The sequence below is a fragment of the Polyodon spathula genome, chromosome 14 (genome assembly GCF_017654505.1).
Source record: "Polyodon spathula isolate WHYD16114869_AA chromosome 14, ASM1765450v1, whole genome shotgun sequence".
Lineage (NCBI taxonomy): Eukaryota > Metazoa > Chordata > Actinopteri > Acipenseriformes > Polyodontidae > Polyodon > Polyodon spathula.
Window position 1 is genome coordinate 27,396,818 of NC_054547.1, and position 17,217 is coordinate 27,414,034.

Consider the following 17,217-nt stretch of genomic DNA (forward strand, 5'->3'; position numbering starts at 1 on the left):
ATTTCTTCAGGAAGGAATATATGAAGTCTTGTCAAGGTTTAGACATGTGCTTTGCTTTTAATTGGGTATATATAATGCTGGATTGCAACTAATGTGTAATGTCTGGAATATTATTGCAACTGTAATAATGCAGTGACATGTTATGTCAGGGGCCACCGTTACCATTCCAGTGCAGACCACAACAATACCTTTGGCAACTACAGTTAAAGATCTTGGACCTGGTGAGCATTGCATTGCTTTTTTCCAGCAGACTTAACAAGCAAACAAAAAATGTGATGTGATACATGTGATACAGATAGCTTTTTTAAGACAAATGTAGCCCAGATATGCACATACATATGAACTGCGAATATATTCAAGACTCTGGTGGCGACACTGAAATCATAACTACCCACATGATACCAACAAAAGCAATGAAGCCTGCTGCCTCATCACAGTGCTTGATATTCGTTTTTCTCTCTTCATTTCCACAGCGGTTGCACTTTATGAATTTGGAGTGAATGCAGGAGATTTAAGCATAAAAGAAAAGACTACAGAGGTCACATCTGCACTTTTGAAACCTAAAATTGGATTTCCATTTGGTGCAACCATGTACAAATCTCTTTATGTAAGTTACTATTCTTCATTTATACTGTCGTTGATGTAACAGGCAGAGATGTGTGCCATTATCTATTGTAACCCTGTTTGCGAGATGAGGTTAAATGCTTTATAAGTATTCCTTGCAGAGGAGCCTGGCTCTATTGTTTAGTGGTTAAGAAGGTCACTTGCAGTCTGTGCTCTGCCTCCGTCCTATTACATTAAGTGATGTAAATTATTGCCTGACAGTATTAAAAGATATATATTGCCACTTGGCTGACTTTGAAAAAAAAAAAAAAAATTCAGAGAAAAACAATTACTTTATAATTCTAAAAACAAATTAGAAATTACTCAAGGCTAGCTTCAGTACACACACCAAATGAAATGCCTGAGGTGTTTTTCCTGGTTTAATGTATTTCTCTTTAAAGATCTACGGTAGGCCTTAGACTGGAGATCAATGTTAAGAGCTTGAATAATGAGAAGCGTGTTTTGTTTTCTATTTTGTTTTCAGTTTACAGACAATGGCCAAATAATATTTCCAGCCTTCGTTAGTGAAATTAGGAAATATACTAATCCACCAGCTGAAGGCTTCAAGGCCTCCTCAAAGCCTGCTATGTTAGCTGCGTTTTGGGATGATGCTGATCTCAGCTCTGGAGGAAACATTTATTATCAGGTGAGTTGTGGAATTTAAAAAAAATAAATCCAAGAAATATGCGCCAAAGTGTGTTTCATAGTAGTGTGTACATATTTATTAATATAGAGATCACAGATCTTGCTTAGCAGTAATCTAAATTAACCTATATGGATATACTTGAGCTAACAAAGACTTTATTTTTAGAATGCCCTGGGGAACATGCAGCATATGTTACATCCTAAACCGTCGAAACTTTGGATACAGTGGGAGCATTCAAAACTGAAATTAATTTTCATTCTAATATCAGAAGAGCATTCCCCTTTCAACTTCATTTACTCCGTCAATATTGATTTAAAACCAGTTTTTTAAACGTACAGAAATTGTGTTACCTGATTGAATTGACTTAAATACCCAGTCCAAACACTGTAGGTCTGTGTATCATGGGGCTAGAGCTTTCAAGCGAATTTAAGATCCATCAACATATTGCTTCCCTCTTAACAGGAATACTCAACTATATCAAGCAGTAACTCTATTGTAAAAGACATAGAATCAAAGATTCAGACCAACCTAAAAGTGACCTACACAGCCAAATGGACTCTCAAGATCACATGGGAAAATATCCCTGCATACCCAGCAGAAATGTTTAAGGATAAGGTAGAGTATTGTATTCTATAATTACTGTATTTCCAAAGTGTAGATTATATGTATACATTTTAATGCATGTGTTTACTTTTATGTTATTGTTACTGTCATGCTGTGTTTTTTACTTTCCTATTAAGTCAGTCAATAGTGTAGATGGCATTTGGACCTGAGCCATGTGCCAAGGATAAAGTACATATTTGTCTGTTGTTTTAAACAGTAAACTTGACTGTGCGTCAAAATTAGACCATGGGTATGAGTTTATTTGGTATTGCGATTGTTGTAATATATGTTACCAGTGGTTTTACCTGGTTAAATGCAGTTTATCTATGTTGCTATTTGTAGACAAACACCTTCCAGGCTATTATCACCACAGATGGTGTTGAGGCTTACTCCATGATGCTCTACAAGGATAAAGGAATGAACTGGGACACTGATAGGCTGGCCACTACAAATGTTCTGATGGGTTACAACAGGTATTGTATAGAAATCAATGAAGTGAACATGTACATTTATCAATGCCATTATTTTTAATCAGTACTTGTGCATTTCATCCTTGATGCTGTATTTGCATAACAGAAGTAATAGACAAGAAAAAACTAATTAATACAAAGCTGTATACATAGCTTGCAATAATAAGACAAGTAAGCAGCTTAAAAAAAATAAATAAATAACATCAAATACAGTTGATAATAAACAAAGGCTATCATACACAGATTTACAGCCTTAATGCAATTGTCCAGAGTTTTATTTTCAGGTCAACTGTTCACATACAGTAGTAGTTCATATACCTCTTCCTAATTTATCTATTTTTAAGAGAAGTTCTGTTTCTAAGAAATCATAACGTTGTATCTACCATATTTACGGTATACTATAATTTGTTTATTTTAAAGTGCGGACGGTTTTTTCCTGAATGATGGCCAGATGTCAAAAACACCAAAGGATAAATACCGACCTGACAGATTTATAGGAGCTAATTCAAGTAAGTTATTATTATTATTATTATTATTATTATTATTATTATTATTATTATTATTATTATTATTATTATTATTATTATTATTAAATAAGTAAAAAAAACAAAAAAAACTGACAAGCTATATTATTTTAAATAATGTATTCTAAATAAATGTAATTCACCTCATTTGTGATATGAAGTACACACTTTTGCGTCCCCCCCCAACCACCACTACCACTACCCTCACAACTGATAGAATTTATGAATTACAGAATAACAGCTCCATCTCCCTGTTGCAAGTCATAAATGGAAACACAGCAGATTTCATAGATTCTGATTGGCGACAGATTGTAGACCCCTTAGATGGTTGTATCGACCACAAATTGCTGGTGTTTCATAAAGATCAGTCTAGAGAAGGCCATACAGGCCACTCTAGAGAACAGGCTAATGATTTCCATCCCCAGATGTCAGTTATGTTTATATTCCTCAAATATTTCAGTGGTGCTGTATATTTATTCAAGAAAAAAAACAAAAAAAACATGTATTTGTTAACCTTTGTTTTCAGATATAAGGGGACTCTGGATTTACAAGCTGACCAAAGGAACCTTTAAAGAAAATTTCAAAGTGAAGTGTCTAGAATGGGCTGAACTAGAGCCAGAGGTATCAACATGGGCCTCAGATATGGCTGACTGCCCTTGCAGTTTGCAGCAAGGACGGCAAGATGGAAGATACCGTACAGCTGGGACAGGTGAGCTGGCTTCTGTTAGGAATAACTAGATAACAATGTTAATTCCAAGTACACAAATGTACACAAACAACTTTCTATTATGATATGCTTCCCACCACACACACACTCATGCAAACACAAAAAAAGCTAAATGTTCAGTCAGGGCAGGTAACTCCTCCCATGTAAAGGTACAGCTACATAAACCTGCCTGCATGTACCAGTGCTGTCCCTCTCTCCAGTGTGCTGATATGCTCAACTGAATAAGATCCAAAATGGAAAATTACCTGTATGGTAACAGTATCCTGGGAGACAGTCAGCATGTTTTTAGGAAAGGAAGATCATGTCTAACTAACCTGCTTGACTTTTTTGAGGATGCAACATCGATAATGGATACTTGCAAAGCATATGACATGGTTTATTTAGATTTCCAGAAAGCTTTTGACAAAGTCCTGCATAAAAGATTCATTCTCGAACTGAATGCAGTAAGGATTCAAGGAAATGCTTGCACATGGATTAGGGAGTGGTTAACATATAGAAAACAGAAAGTACTGATTAGAAGAGAAACATCAAAATGGAGTGAGGTAACCAGTGTTGTACCACAGAGATCAGTATTAGGTCATCTGCTATTCCTAATCTACATTAATGACTTAGATTCTGGTATAGTAAGCAAACGTGTTAAATTTGCAGATGACACAAAAATAGGAGGAGTGGCAAACACTGTTGCAGCAGCAAAGGTCATTCAAAATGATCTAGACAAGATTCAGAACTGGGCAGACACATGGTAAATTACATTTAATAGAGAAAAGTGTAAAGTACTGCAGGCAGGCAATAAAAATGTGCATTATAAATAGCATATTGGAGATACTGAAATTGAAGAAGATGCTTTGATATATTGTGAAAAGTGTTGAATTTAAATCAAGGGAAGTAATGTTAAAACTGTACAATGTATTAGTAAGACCTCATCTTGAATACTGTGTTCAGTTCTGGTCACCTTGCTACAAAAATTATATTGCTGCTGTACAATGAGTGTAAAGAAGAGTGACCAGAATTATTCCGGGTTTAAAAGGCATGTCATATGCAGACAGGCTAAAAGAATTTAATCTATTCAGTCTTGAATAAATAAGACTACACGGCGACCTGATTCAAGCATTCAAAATTATAAAAGGTATTGACAATGTCAACACAAGGGACCTTTTAGACCTGAAAAAAGAAACAAAGACAAGGGGTCACAAATGGAGATTAGACAAAGGGGCATTCAGAACAGAAAATAGGAGGCACTTTTTTACACAGAGAATTGTGAGGATCTGGAACCAACTCCCCAGTAATGTTGTTGAAGCTGACACCCTGGGATCCTTCAAGAAACTGCTTAATGAGATTCTGGGATCAATAAGATACTAACAACCAAACGAACAAGATGGGCCGAATGGCCTCCTCTTATTTGTAAACTTTCTTATGTTCTTATGTTCTTATGTTCTTATGAAAACATTACTTTATTTGGCTCTTATTGAAAAGAGTAATACACTTGTACACATTTTAACATTAAGAATCAAGCCATTTGACAAAAAAACAATTTAAGCTTGTTATGCAGGCTCATATTTTGACCCTTGTGAAACTTGGTATGACTGCCTGATTGTGTAACAGATTCAGAGGGCTTGGCTAGGGTAACAAGGGATTTAGCAACTTTGACTAAAAACATATTTTCGTGATTCCCCTATTTGATGGAAAAATAGATGGTAAAACCTAACAAGTTGCCAAGTTGGTAACTTGCTGTATTTTATGGTTTAAGTCCATAGTAATGTTTTGCTGAAAAATCCAGTTGGCCAATGTTTCAGTATAATAAACATACCTTTTTCAAACAACCACAGAGCTGTATATTTTGAATTATTCATTTTTTCATCAGATGGGGATTTTACAGTGTTGCGCAGTGTTTCCTCGGCCTCTAGACAAGGAGCCAGGTGCCTATATAACAAAAAAGGCTCATTTTACAATGGCTGGATTGAGAGGTACCCAAAAAAGATCATAGAAAGCAGACAAGCTGAAGGTAATACATTTATTTAGATACAATTGTTCACCATTTTGTTTTAATTCTGTCAATTCTACCATGTAGCACAGTTGATATCTTTTTTACACAACCATGTCCAGTGTTCTTCCACACTAAGCATAGGAGTTTTCCTGTAGTGAAACCAGAACAACCAATTTGTATTTATCAGTATACACATTCTGTCTAAAGCATTTCAATAGAAGATTTTTTGGAAATTGCTGTGATTTGTGGAGAATCAAAGTAATAATAATAATAATAATTATTATTATTATATTATAATATTAGATAATATTATTATAAAATATACTAATATTATAACATTGCTAACCAATTTAACGAAACCAATGTAAAGTTTATTTAACCAGTCCCCCCCCCCCCCCCCCCCCCCCCCCCCCCCCCCACCCCCCCCCCCCCCCCCCCCCCCCCCCCCCCCCCCCCCCCCCCCCCCCCCCCCCCCCCCCCCCCTGGGGAGAGGGGTGCCATATAGAGGTGTCTAAATCTATAAGACGGTATATGTACCACGACATTCTGGTGCTGTAAGAACATTGAAGATCCAAAATTCTGTGACTACTACCAGACAAAGAGACCTCGGAGAGACTGCAGTTCCTATAGAGCCCCATCGTCAGGTAATCCTCCACATTGTCACACATGAAGATCCAGTTGAATTGGAAATTGGTGTAAGGAAGAGCACAGCTAGGAACTGAGCTACAGTGATGCAGTGTCCTACACTATGTCCATATACTAAGTATACAACGATGGATGTTTGCTCACTAAATCATTCCTTAGTTTAGACTTCTGTACCCTTTTTTCATCCCCTATTAAACATTAGCTCCTCCAGTTTAACTCCAGGATGGGCCTTACCTGTTATGGAGTTCACTAAGCTCCTCCACGCCTCAGTTGTGGAGCCACTGATTGTATAACTACATGGCTATAATTACACATCCATCTATCTATCTATCTATCTATCTTCTGTGTGTGTGTGTGTGTGTGTGTGTGCGTGCAATGGCACACCATCCAGGATTGGATAGCGACCAGACAGGCTGATATACTGGCAGCCAGGTCAGGGGTAAAAGAGGGGAATGAAAAGAAAATCTGGGTGTCATGTACAGTAACTGCATGGATGAGGGTATATTCACATGGTTTAGGTTGGATCTGTCCTATTGCTGTGTAAAAAAAAAAAGAATGGCTATCTGTGCTTCGATTGGCTGAAACAACTTTTAGCATTGTATAAGAGACATTTCTTTGACTTATTAGTGGTTGTAAGCATAACATAAAAAGTAGGATTGTGTAAGTCAATGTGAGTACCAAATGTAACTTGCAATACTCTTCCTTTTGTATCTGGACAGGGCTGATGAATGGAGATCCACACATAGCATCATTTGATGATTTGCACTATACCTTTAATGGGTTGGGAGATTTCATCCTGATTAATGCTCAGGATTCAGACAGCAGCTTCACTTTGCAGGCTCGCACGGTCATCACTCCTAATTCAAAAGCCACCAACTTCAATAATTTTGCAGCTCAGTATAAAGAAAATGGGACAACAAACACAGTACGTTTTGAACAATGTATTCTTATATTATTTAGTGTGGCAAACATTCCCAAAGGACCTTTAGTTTTCAGTTTAGCTCTCTATGTCAGTAATTTATACAACACATATCTTCAGTTCCAGGGGGCCCTGAGAAACAGGAACATCACTGTTGTGAACATTAAAGTAAAAATAACCTCTTTTATGGACCTGCCCCTCATGTGACCTAACCAGGCTATAACTTTGGTTTCTCTTGACACATCTTTACATATGTGGTGTCTACACATGGATAAACCTTTTATGTAGTGTATGTCACAGGTGTGGTCACCAAAGGTCAAAAGGTCAGCATTCAGAAACATTTCAGTAGCGTTTAGCTCTATTTGTTGTTGTTTCAAAATGTTATCAAATGATTAAATAGACTTCTGTTTGTTTTTTGTTTTTTTTAAGGTTCATGAATGTACATTATTTCAATAAAGTTAGTAAATCCTGAAGTGAATATTAACAAATATACATTAACAATATAAAGTGGAGAAAACCATACACTGTCTGTATATACAGAATTACCATTATATCTTGACTTTCACACTAGTATCAGCTGCATCACCTTCTCTGCCATTGTGGTTGTCCTATAATCTATAATCTAATATTTTATAACAACGCATTTAATTGATATTTTTTGTTGTTTAATTTAATTCCAGGTTTTATGGACGCTAAAAGGAACAGACTCAGTTGATGTTACCGTAAACAACACATTAATATCAGAATTCACTAGTAAGATACCAGTTTGCTGTCATAAAGATTTTACCAGACAACTGTAGGTTCAGGAAAGCAACAACAGAATGAAATCTTAACAGTTACTGAACCCTAACAAACAACGATAAACTGTTGTTTGTGAAAAAAAAAAAAAACATTGATCAATTGATACATATATAGCTGTTGCATACATAAAACATAGACTATCTCTGAAATAAATGTAATAGTTGTTTTCCATCTTTCAAGACAAACCAATATAAATATGATATCTGCCCAAGCTTATGAAACCTGCACTGCTTGAGGGTTGTGTGTGTATAGTTATATATATTCTTTTTTTTTTCTTTCAAGTTTTGGACTCTGGAGAGTTTTATGAAGCAGATGAAATCCTGCTTGAGAGAAGCAGAGGAAACACGATATCAGCCACATTTAGCGCAATCCTTTCAATTAAAGTAACAGCATCCTTTTCAATGCTGAATGCTGTTATTAACCTGCCTTCAAAATATAAAGATAAAACTGAAGGCCTTCTCGGTAAGAACAAGCTTGTCTGTTGCAAAAAATGTAACACCAGCTAATTAAGAAACAAAAGTGAACTATTTAAATACATTTAAAAATGTCTAAAGTACTGTGTGTGTGTGCCAAATCCATCCACTGACAATTAGTATAAAGTGTGTGTAGGAATTGGAACAAAACCAGTTTAGGAGAAAATAAAGCGATTATGGAGCTATGTTTATCAGTTTGAAAATAAAATAAAACAGACAATATTACAAAATTAGTGGAAAACTGTTCAGAAGATGCATTTTATTTTTTTTCACCCATCAGGAAAATGGAATGATGACCAAAGTGATGACCTTAAAAAGAGAAATGGAGATATCATTCCACCTTCAAGTACAGAGTCTGAAATATACACATTTGGCTTAACTTGTAAGTTCAGCTGCTGTGCTCTGTTTTAATGATCTTTACAGCTGTGATGTTAGTTAGACATGTTATTAATACTGTGCTAACCCTGCTCTAATCCTCTTATCGGTGGCATTAGGAGGGCTAATCAATGCTTTCAAGTCCATTTTCTTACCTCTTATTAGCTACTAATATTATAACCTTTTTTATGTTAAGCTAAGATAATCAACACTGTAGATATGAGACCATTGGAGTCAGTTTGATCTACAACACATTAAGTAGTTGGGTACTAGGAACCATTTGTGACGTTTCATTTATAGTAATGTCTTCCCCATATTCCATGAAGTATAAAATACAAGCAAAGACCCAAAAGATCTTCAACAGGAGAATTATTATAAATCAACATCGCTGTGCATTTTCTTGGAAAATGACTGTAGCTTGGTGAATGAGATAAAACATGATATTAAAAGTATGACTTTTTTCTACAGGGGATGCTGGCCAAGAAAGCCTATTCCCAAGTAAGAACAAATCAGTCCAAAACAAGACTGCTGATACAAGTTTCAAACCAGTGTTCCTGGAAGATCTTAAAATACTAGAAGGCTATGCCAAAGCAAAAGAAACATGTGGCAATGATCTTAGTTGTATTTTTGATGGAATGAGCACTGGCAATTTGACCATAGGATTAGCCACAAAGGAAACTTTCACTAGCTTTGTAGAGACTAAGACAGCACTTGGTAAGTTCAACTTTTCATTCAGCTTTCCCTTTGCAGTGTCTGACCAGAGGTTTTGTCATTGTGACTCTTAATGTGCCACCAACGAGAGTTAAGAGCCATATAGATTACAATGGAATCCTTACAGAGCCATATAAACAAAAATAAATTAAAAAAATATGACAACAACAACAAAAAAGCGTTTTTCTAAAATCTGACTGAATAGTAGCAACTACCCTAAGAGACATCGTCAGTTGTTTTCTGTTCATTAAATCTGTACATATTTGACACACAAAAATCATTATGCTGACTTTGGACAGCTCTTGATTAGACCTTATACTACAGGTTGTTCTTACAGTCTTTAAAACACATTAAAAGCCTTGAATGGTATAGTTACATTAAAAAAAAAAATACAGTATGGCACTTACAAAGCCAACAACCCATAAATGTCTGAAGATCCATCTGTCAAACTGTGTAAAATAAACCCAGTGTGATCTTGGCAGTTACCCCATAGGTTATAGTGTACACAGTGCACTACAGAAAACCAGTTTCAATTAGGGAGGTAAAGTGTGCTGTTGCCTTCAGAATCAGAAAGGAAATTGTATTTTCTCTTACCTGTCATGAGTGCTGTACGGTGGAACAGGCATTCGATGAATTCCACTCCACTGTTACAACATTTTCGAAAAAGGAAGATCAGTCCCCCAGTTAAATCAGCTAAGTCTGACTAAATGAAAGCATGAACTGGACTTGTTTAAATTGCACACTTGAATGCTGATTGGAAATTAAAACTTTTTGTTTCCATTTCAGAGTCTTTTCCACCCAACATTACAGGAATTAAACTGTTTACAGCCAGTATTGGAGAAACTGTTACAGCGACTTACACTGCAAAAACAAGTGATGGATCACAAGTTAAATTCACCCCTATTACATTAGATGATGTCAATTTGACAGGTGAAGTTTGGTCCTTCTTGGATCAGTTTAATTCCTGACCCATTTTGTATCTGTTATAATATTGTAATATGATGTAACATTACATATGTATGATATGGGTACAGCTATTGTTTTGGATATTATTGTGGTCCTGACAAAGATATTGATATACTTTTTTAATACCAGTGAATTTCATACTCATTACAACTACTTAATAAAATCGTGGTACCATAAATATTGAAATTTAGTGACAAATGTTTCGAGAAGTAGTCTTTCTCAATGTAAATAAACTGAATTGAATCTCAATGTAATAGTATCGCAAACGCAATTTATTTAAGTAATAGAAATGTTCATTGAAAAGTTTGTTTGAATGACCTGATTCTTTGTCATTAGAAAGTGGAATTCTCACCTGGATTCCTACAAGTGTGAAGCCACTGATAGTAACGGTTGAAGCTGTTGGAGAAAATAATATGACTGCTATTTTGCAACCAATGTTTGTTGTGTGTAACTGTGGGACCAATGGTGAATGTGTCTTTGCTGATACCACTAGAGTCGGTGACTCGGCACTATATGTGAGTAGTACACATAGAAACGTGTGTTTTAAAATAGAACTATTGTAGATCTCTTTTGCTACATAGAGTCGGTGACTCGGCACTATATGTGAGTAGTACACATAGAAACGTGTGTTTTAAAATAGAACTATTGTAGCATATATTTTATATATGACATAAATGCGTTACGAATGATCTAGTTTTCGTATTATATATACAAAACCTTCCCTTAGTTCTTCATAAACCTTATATATATATATATATATATATATATATATATATATATACACACACACACACACATATATACAGTACTGTGCAAAAGTTTTAGGCAGGTGTGAAAAAATGCTGTAAAGTAAGAATGCTTTCAAAAATAGACATGTTAATAGTTTATATGTATCAATTAACAAAATGCAAAGTGAGTGAAAAGAAGAAAAACCTACATCAAATCAATATTTGCCTTCAAAACAGCATCAATTCTTCTAGGTACACTTGCACACAATTTTTGAAGGAACTCGGCAGGTAGGTTGGCCCAAACATCTTCGAGAACTAACCACAGCTCTTCTGTGGATTTAGGCAGCCTCAGTTGCTTCTCTCTCTTTATGTAATCCCAGACAGACTAGACGATGTTGAGATCAGGGCTCTGTGGGGGCCATACCATCACTTCCAGGACTCATTGTTCTTCTTTACACTGAAGATAGTTCTTAATGACTTTCGCTGTTTGGGGTCGTTGTCATGCTGCAGAATAAATTTGGGGCCAATCAGATGCCTCCCTGATGGTATTGCATGATGGATAAGTATCTGCCTGTACTTCTTAGCATTGAGGAGACCATTGATTCTGACCAAATCCATAACTCCATTTGCAGAAATGCAGCCCCAAACCTGCAAGGAACCTCCACCATGCTTCACTGTTGCCTGCAGACATTCATTCGTGTACCGCTCTCCAGCCCTTCGGCGAACATACTGCCTTTGCTACAGCCAAATATTTCAAATTTTGACTCATCAGTCCAGAGCACCTGCTGCCATTTTTCTGCACCCCAGTTCCTGTGTTTTCGTGCATAGTTGAGTCGTTTGGCCTTGTTTTCACGTCTGAGGTATGGCTTTTTGGCCTCAAGTCTTTCATTAAGGCTACTTTTGACCAGACTTCTCCGGACAGTAGATGGGTGTACCAGGGTCCCACTGTTTTCTGCCAATTCTGATCTGATGGCATTGCTGGACATCTTCCGATTGCAAAGGGAAGTACGCATGATGTGTCTTTTATCTGCTGCAGTAAGTTTCCTTGTCTGACCACTGCGTCTACAGTCCTCAACGTTGCCCATTTCTTTGTGCTTCTTCAAAAGAGCTTGGACAGCACATCTGGAAACCCCTGTCTGCCTTGAAATTTTCCGAGTTCCTTCAAAAATTGTGTGCAAGTGTACCTAGAAGAATTGATGCTGTTTTGAAGGCAAAGGGTGGTCACACCAAATATGGATTTGATTTAGATTTTTCTTCTGTTCATCCACACAGAGTAAGTTGGTCGTTTAATTTTAAAATTTTTGAGTTTTTGGTCACCAGTGTTGGCTTTGCATTTTGTTAATTGAATAAATCTTTAAACATGTCTATTTTTGAAAGCATTCTTACTTTACAGCATTTTTTCACATCGCCACTATTTTTTTTACTGTTTTTTTTGTTCTTTCTTGTAATAATCTATTAGATATGTTTGTAGAGATAACGAATTGGAGTGCACATACTCAAAATGGAAGAGTGAGACAAATTATCAATGTAAAAGACCCCTGCCCCCACTGTGTTTTGTCCGAAACCAATTTCCCTCTTTGAAAAGAAAAAAGTTCCATTGGTTTACATTAGATCCGGGGGGGGGGGAACTAAAATTATGGGGAGGACTGGTTTTTTTTGACTTTCTTTATTGAGATTCAATATTACAAAAATATATTACAATTACAGCATTACTGTTTTTCCTAAATAATCTAGAATCAAACAATCAATGTATCTCATTAACAGCAATAATTAACTCAACCAGTGCGTCACAACACAAATTTCAGTAGGGAAGCTCGCACAGGCAGGAATGAAAGGCAAGAATCAAATAAGTGTTAGTCTCGCCCTCTTATCTGTATTCACACATTAATAAGGCAAAAAAAAACCTTGTGTGATACTGAACCAAAGTCACTGAAATTGTTTTAATCTGCAAGTCTGTGGCTATGACCCTTGCTTAGCTGATGAAAAATAATGACAAAACAAGAAATTGAAACCTGAAAAAAATCGATGGGAGAGTAATAGAAAAAAAAACAATTACACTCTTTCCATGATTAGCTGAATAGAGCCCAGGTTATGTCAATACTTGCTGGATGTAAATCTGTCCACATAATAATGAAAATATTAATAAAAAATACCATGCTATCCATTTCTAAAAAGTGTAAAAAAAGCACCCTTTTTTCTAGAGTGTAATTCCTTCCTTCTTTGTTCCCAGGAAACATCTTGCAAGTGTAATGCTAGTTACATAGGAAAGAACTGTCAAATAAAACAAAGCATTTGTGAAACTGTGAGCTGTTATCCAGGAGTAGTTTGCAATGAGACAACAGGCTGTGCCCAGTGTCCCGCTGGAAAGGAGGGGAATGGCATTCAGTGCTCAGGTAACAAAATACATTACCATTTACTATCAAGTACATTAGACTAATATGGACACTGGTTGACCAAACTAAGAGATAGTCCGAACCAGGCTATCATAATAAAATACTTGCTGACAGAAGTAAAATGTCCAAATATTACAATATAGTGAAAGTAATGTGGCTAATAGCTTATAGTTGCTAAAACATTGACATCCGTCCCTGTATTTGTATACAAAATTACATGAAAGAAAGACTAGAATTTTTTATTTTTTTTGCGTTGTACATATTACTATCAGTACCCTGAACAAATCACTATTTGTTTGGATTAGTGAGACCCTATTGTAAAAACTACTGTAATGTAAGTAATGTTTTTCATTGTTATAAACATTCTCTAAAGTTAAACAATACTTAAACAAAGTAATAATAGCTAATAAACCTCTTGACTGAATTATTTCAAATGGGCTTTAAACAAAAAACAATAATGGCTTTCTTAAAACATTCTTTAAAGTGAATAATTTAAGATAAATACTTTTTGTTCGAACACTGAAATCGACCCGTTTAAAACGGTTCTTCAGCCAGTTATAAATGCAGCCAGTAGAAATGCTAATTTAAATAATAATTTTCACTTTTTTGCTCTATAGATATAAATCATTGTTTAAGCAATCCATGCCCATCCACTGCTTCATGCACAAGCGTTAAGGACAGCTTCAGATGTAACTGCAACGAAGGATATAAAGGTTATCTATTTTTCTGTATCTTCACATGACTTTCTTAAAGTTGTTTGTTTTAAATATGTGCATATTCTGCAGGTGAATACAGCAATTACTGAGTGAACCTCTTATGTTGTGTTGTAATGATGTTGATATTGATTTAAAAGTATTGGGTCATATTTTATAATAAAGAAGTAACAGGCAACTGAATTTGTGTTCAGTTGTGTGGATTTTGGCCACAATAACTAAAGAATTAGTTCTTAGGAATTGGGAATAATTAGATTAACAATATCAAGAGGATGTAATGTGTTTGAGTCTGCATACCAGGATGTGCACCAACACATCTTACACATGCACCTTCAAACCAATTGTAACTTGCTTTGTTTCATTTGCATTTGCCAAGTCATATCGCCAAGTCATAATTCTGGTCCAAGGACTACACACATGTGACTGTAGTGATCACATTGCAGTGAGGTCTAACTTTTTTTTTTGCTGCCAACCCCTCCTCCTCCTCTTAATTAAAAACAAAGTCAATTCTATTTTGTAAAATTAAGGCTTTTTTATAATTAAAAAAACTCCCACCCCCCACCTATAATAAAACACTAATACTAGTTTTTAAATGTAAGCTTTTCTTTCTAAAATGCAACATTTCTTGTTCTTCTTAGGTGATGGGACAACATCCTGTATTGATGTTAACGAGTGTAAGATCAGCTCACCTTGTTCACTGAACGCTAACTGCACCAATGAAATTGGGTCTTACAAGTGTGTCTGCAAGCAAGGATTTAATGGTAATGCGAAAATATTCAGTGAATGGCTGGGTAAGAGGGACTTATAGAAATACACTTTGGGGAATAGTCACTTTGCATTGCTGCTGCTGTACACCTAATCATCGAAAGCAATGGAACACTCCGTCATGGCTCAGAAGAAAAAATGTATGATTGTCAAAATTGGTGTCATTAAAATAACCAATTAAAAAAGTGTTTAAGTTGATAAATCTTCATTTCAACAGGAGATGGAAAGAACTGCACTGACATTGATGAATGTAAGAACTCTTCCTGCACCCAAAATGCTACATGCACCAACACAGAGGGATCTTACACATGCACTTGCAAACCAGGATATACAGGTAACAGAAATGATGATTGAAAATTGTAACTTGCTTTGTATCCTTTGCATTTTCCAAACCATAATTCTGGTATATTCAATGACTACATTCATGTGACGGTAGTGATCATCTCGGAGTGCTATGTTGAGATCTAATGTTTTTTGTGTATTTTTAATTGCAGTGCAGACAAGAAATTCAGTTTTTTGCTGCCACCCCCATTCTCCTCTTAATTAAAAACAAAGTCAATTCTATTTTGTAAAATGAAGGATTTTTTATAATAAAAATACACCCACCCATCCACCTTAATAATAGTGTTTTAAACTTAAGCTCTTCTTTCTAAAATGAGACCTTTCTTGTTCTTCTTAGGTGATGGGAAAACATCCTGTACTGATGTTGACGAGTGCAAGACAAGCTCACCTTGTTCACCGAATGCTAACTGCACCAATGAAATTGGGTCTTACAAGTGTGTCTGCAAGCAAGGATTTAATGGTAATGTTGAAAATGTATTCGGTGAATGGCTGGGTAAGAGGGACTCATAGAAATGCACATTGGGCAACAGCTTGACCATTTTGCATTGCTGTTGCAGTACCTGTTCATCCAAATCAATGGAACACTAACTGGTGGCTCAATAATAAAACGTTGCATGATTGACAAAAATATGCCCTTAAAATCAGCAAATAAAAAGTGTTTAAGTTGATAAATCTTTATTTCATCAACAGGTGATGGAAAGAACTGCACTGAGATTGATGAATGTAAGAACTCTTCCTGTATCCAAAATGCTATATGCACCAACACAGAGGGATCTTACACATGCACTTGCAAACCAGGATATACAGGTAACAGAAATGATGACTGAAAGGGACTCTCTGGACTAGATTCTCAAAATTATTTACTCAATATCGTCATTAGCGAATTGTGTCTAAAAGGAAGAAACAACTAAGGGAGAAAGTCACAATTGAGTTATAACGTGACTTAAAATAATCTAGATTATTGTGATAATTTTTAACCCACAATCAATAATTTAAATTGTCACTATTGTCCAATCCGAAGACTGGGTCACCTCACTGGCCAGGCGCACAGTGAACTCAAGCAGAACTCTACAATTGCTTGCCGGCATCTACTGTCGAGCTCCTGTGTGTAAAGATAAGCTTGGTTAGACCTTCACTTCTCCTTAGCTTTGCAGGGAGTTGCTGCGTTGAGGAAAAATACCAGTAAAGTAGTCTCTGGCTAAGAGAACAATCAGGATGAACTATACTCATACCGAGTTTGACACCAGCTCACATTATTTTCAGGAAGCAAGCAAAATGTTCTTAAAGCTGAACTATTGATCTTAGACAGAGTTGACCACCAGACAAAATATGACTCGATCAATAAATAAATATGTTAAAGTTGTCATGACGCACGTGCATCAACATATGAAATGGGAAGAATAAGTAAGAGAAAAGCAATAGGTACACTGTCACTCTTAATCAAAATGCTACGTGCACCAACACAGAGGGATCTTACACATGCACTTGCAAACCAGGATATACAGGTAACAGAAATGAGGATGAAAATTGTGAATACATAGTCTCTTGAGCAATTTTCAAGACATGCACCACAATTATTTAACAAAATGGCGAAGCAACTTGGTAGAACGGAAAACATCAAATTGTCAAAATTGGTGTCTAAATGCAGGTTTTTTCAAGAGCTGAAAATGATCAAACTTTTTGTAGCAAGAGAAAGTAGTATCCATTTTGTCATAGTTTATTTTCACTTGTGGAAATCAGAATACAAAACGAGGCAATGTTATTTCGAATCAATTTATGCAGTCTTTGTGAGAAATTCTTAATAAACCAAATAGTGTGCCTCAAGACAC

General features: G+C 35.9%; 1 protein-coding gene across 1 annotated transcript in view; it reads left to right on the top strand.

Moving 5' to 3' along the window:
• LOC121326581 (mucin-4-like) overlaps positions 1–17,217 on the top strand; it is a 32,248-nt gene that overhangs the window by 4,300 nt on the left and 10,731 nt on the right. The window contains exons 11-33 of the mRNA XM_041269916.1: positions 150–221; positions 474–607; positions 1,088–1,249; positions 1,712–1,864; positions 2,195–2,325; positions 2,743–2,831; positions 3,373–3,555; positions 5,435–5,575; positions 6,082–6,201; positions 6,922–7,127; positions 7,802–7,874; positions 8,205–8,384; positions 8,676–8,777; positions 9,239–9,484; positions 10,268–10,411; positions 10,784–10,962; positions 13,406–13,568; positions 14,186–14,281; positions 14,920–15,042; positions 15,264–15,380; positions 15,726–15,848; positions 16,079–16,195; positions 16,798–16,893. Of these exons, the coding sequence (XP_041125850.1) occupies positions 150–221; positions 474–607; positions 1,088–1,249; positions 1,712–1,864; positions 2,195–2,325; positions 2,743–2,831; positions 3,373–3,555; positions 5,435–5,575; positions 6,082–6,201; positions 6,922–7,127; positions 7,802–7,874; positions 8,205–8,384; positions 8,676–8,777; positions 9,239–9,484; positions 10,268–10,411; positions 10,784–10,962; positions 13,406–13,568; positions 14,186–14,281; positions 14,920–15,042; positions 15,264–15,380; positions 15,726–15,848; positions 16,079–16,195; positions 16,798–16,893 (3,150 nt within the window). The remainder of the gene's footprint in view (positions 1–149; positions 222–473; positions 608–1,087; positions 1,250–1,711; positions 1,865–2,194; positions 2,326–2,742; positions 2,832–3,372; positions 3,556–5,434; positions 5,576–6,081; positions 6,202–6,921; positions 7,128–7,801; positions 7,875–8,204; positions 8,385–8,675; positions 8,778–9,238; positions 9,485–10,267; positions 10,412–10,783; positions 10,963–13,405; positions 13,569–14,185; positions 14,282–14,919; positions 15,043–15,263; positions 15,381–15,725; positions 15,849–16,078; positions 16,196–16,797; positions 16,894–17,217) is intronic.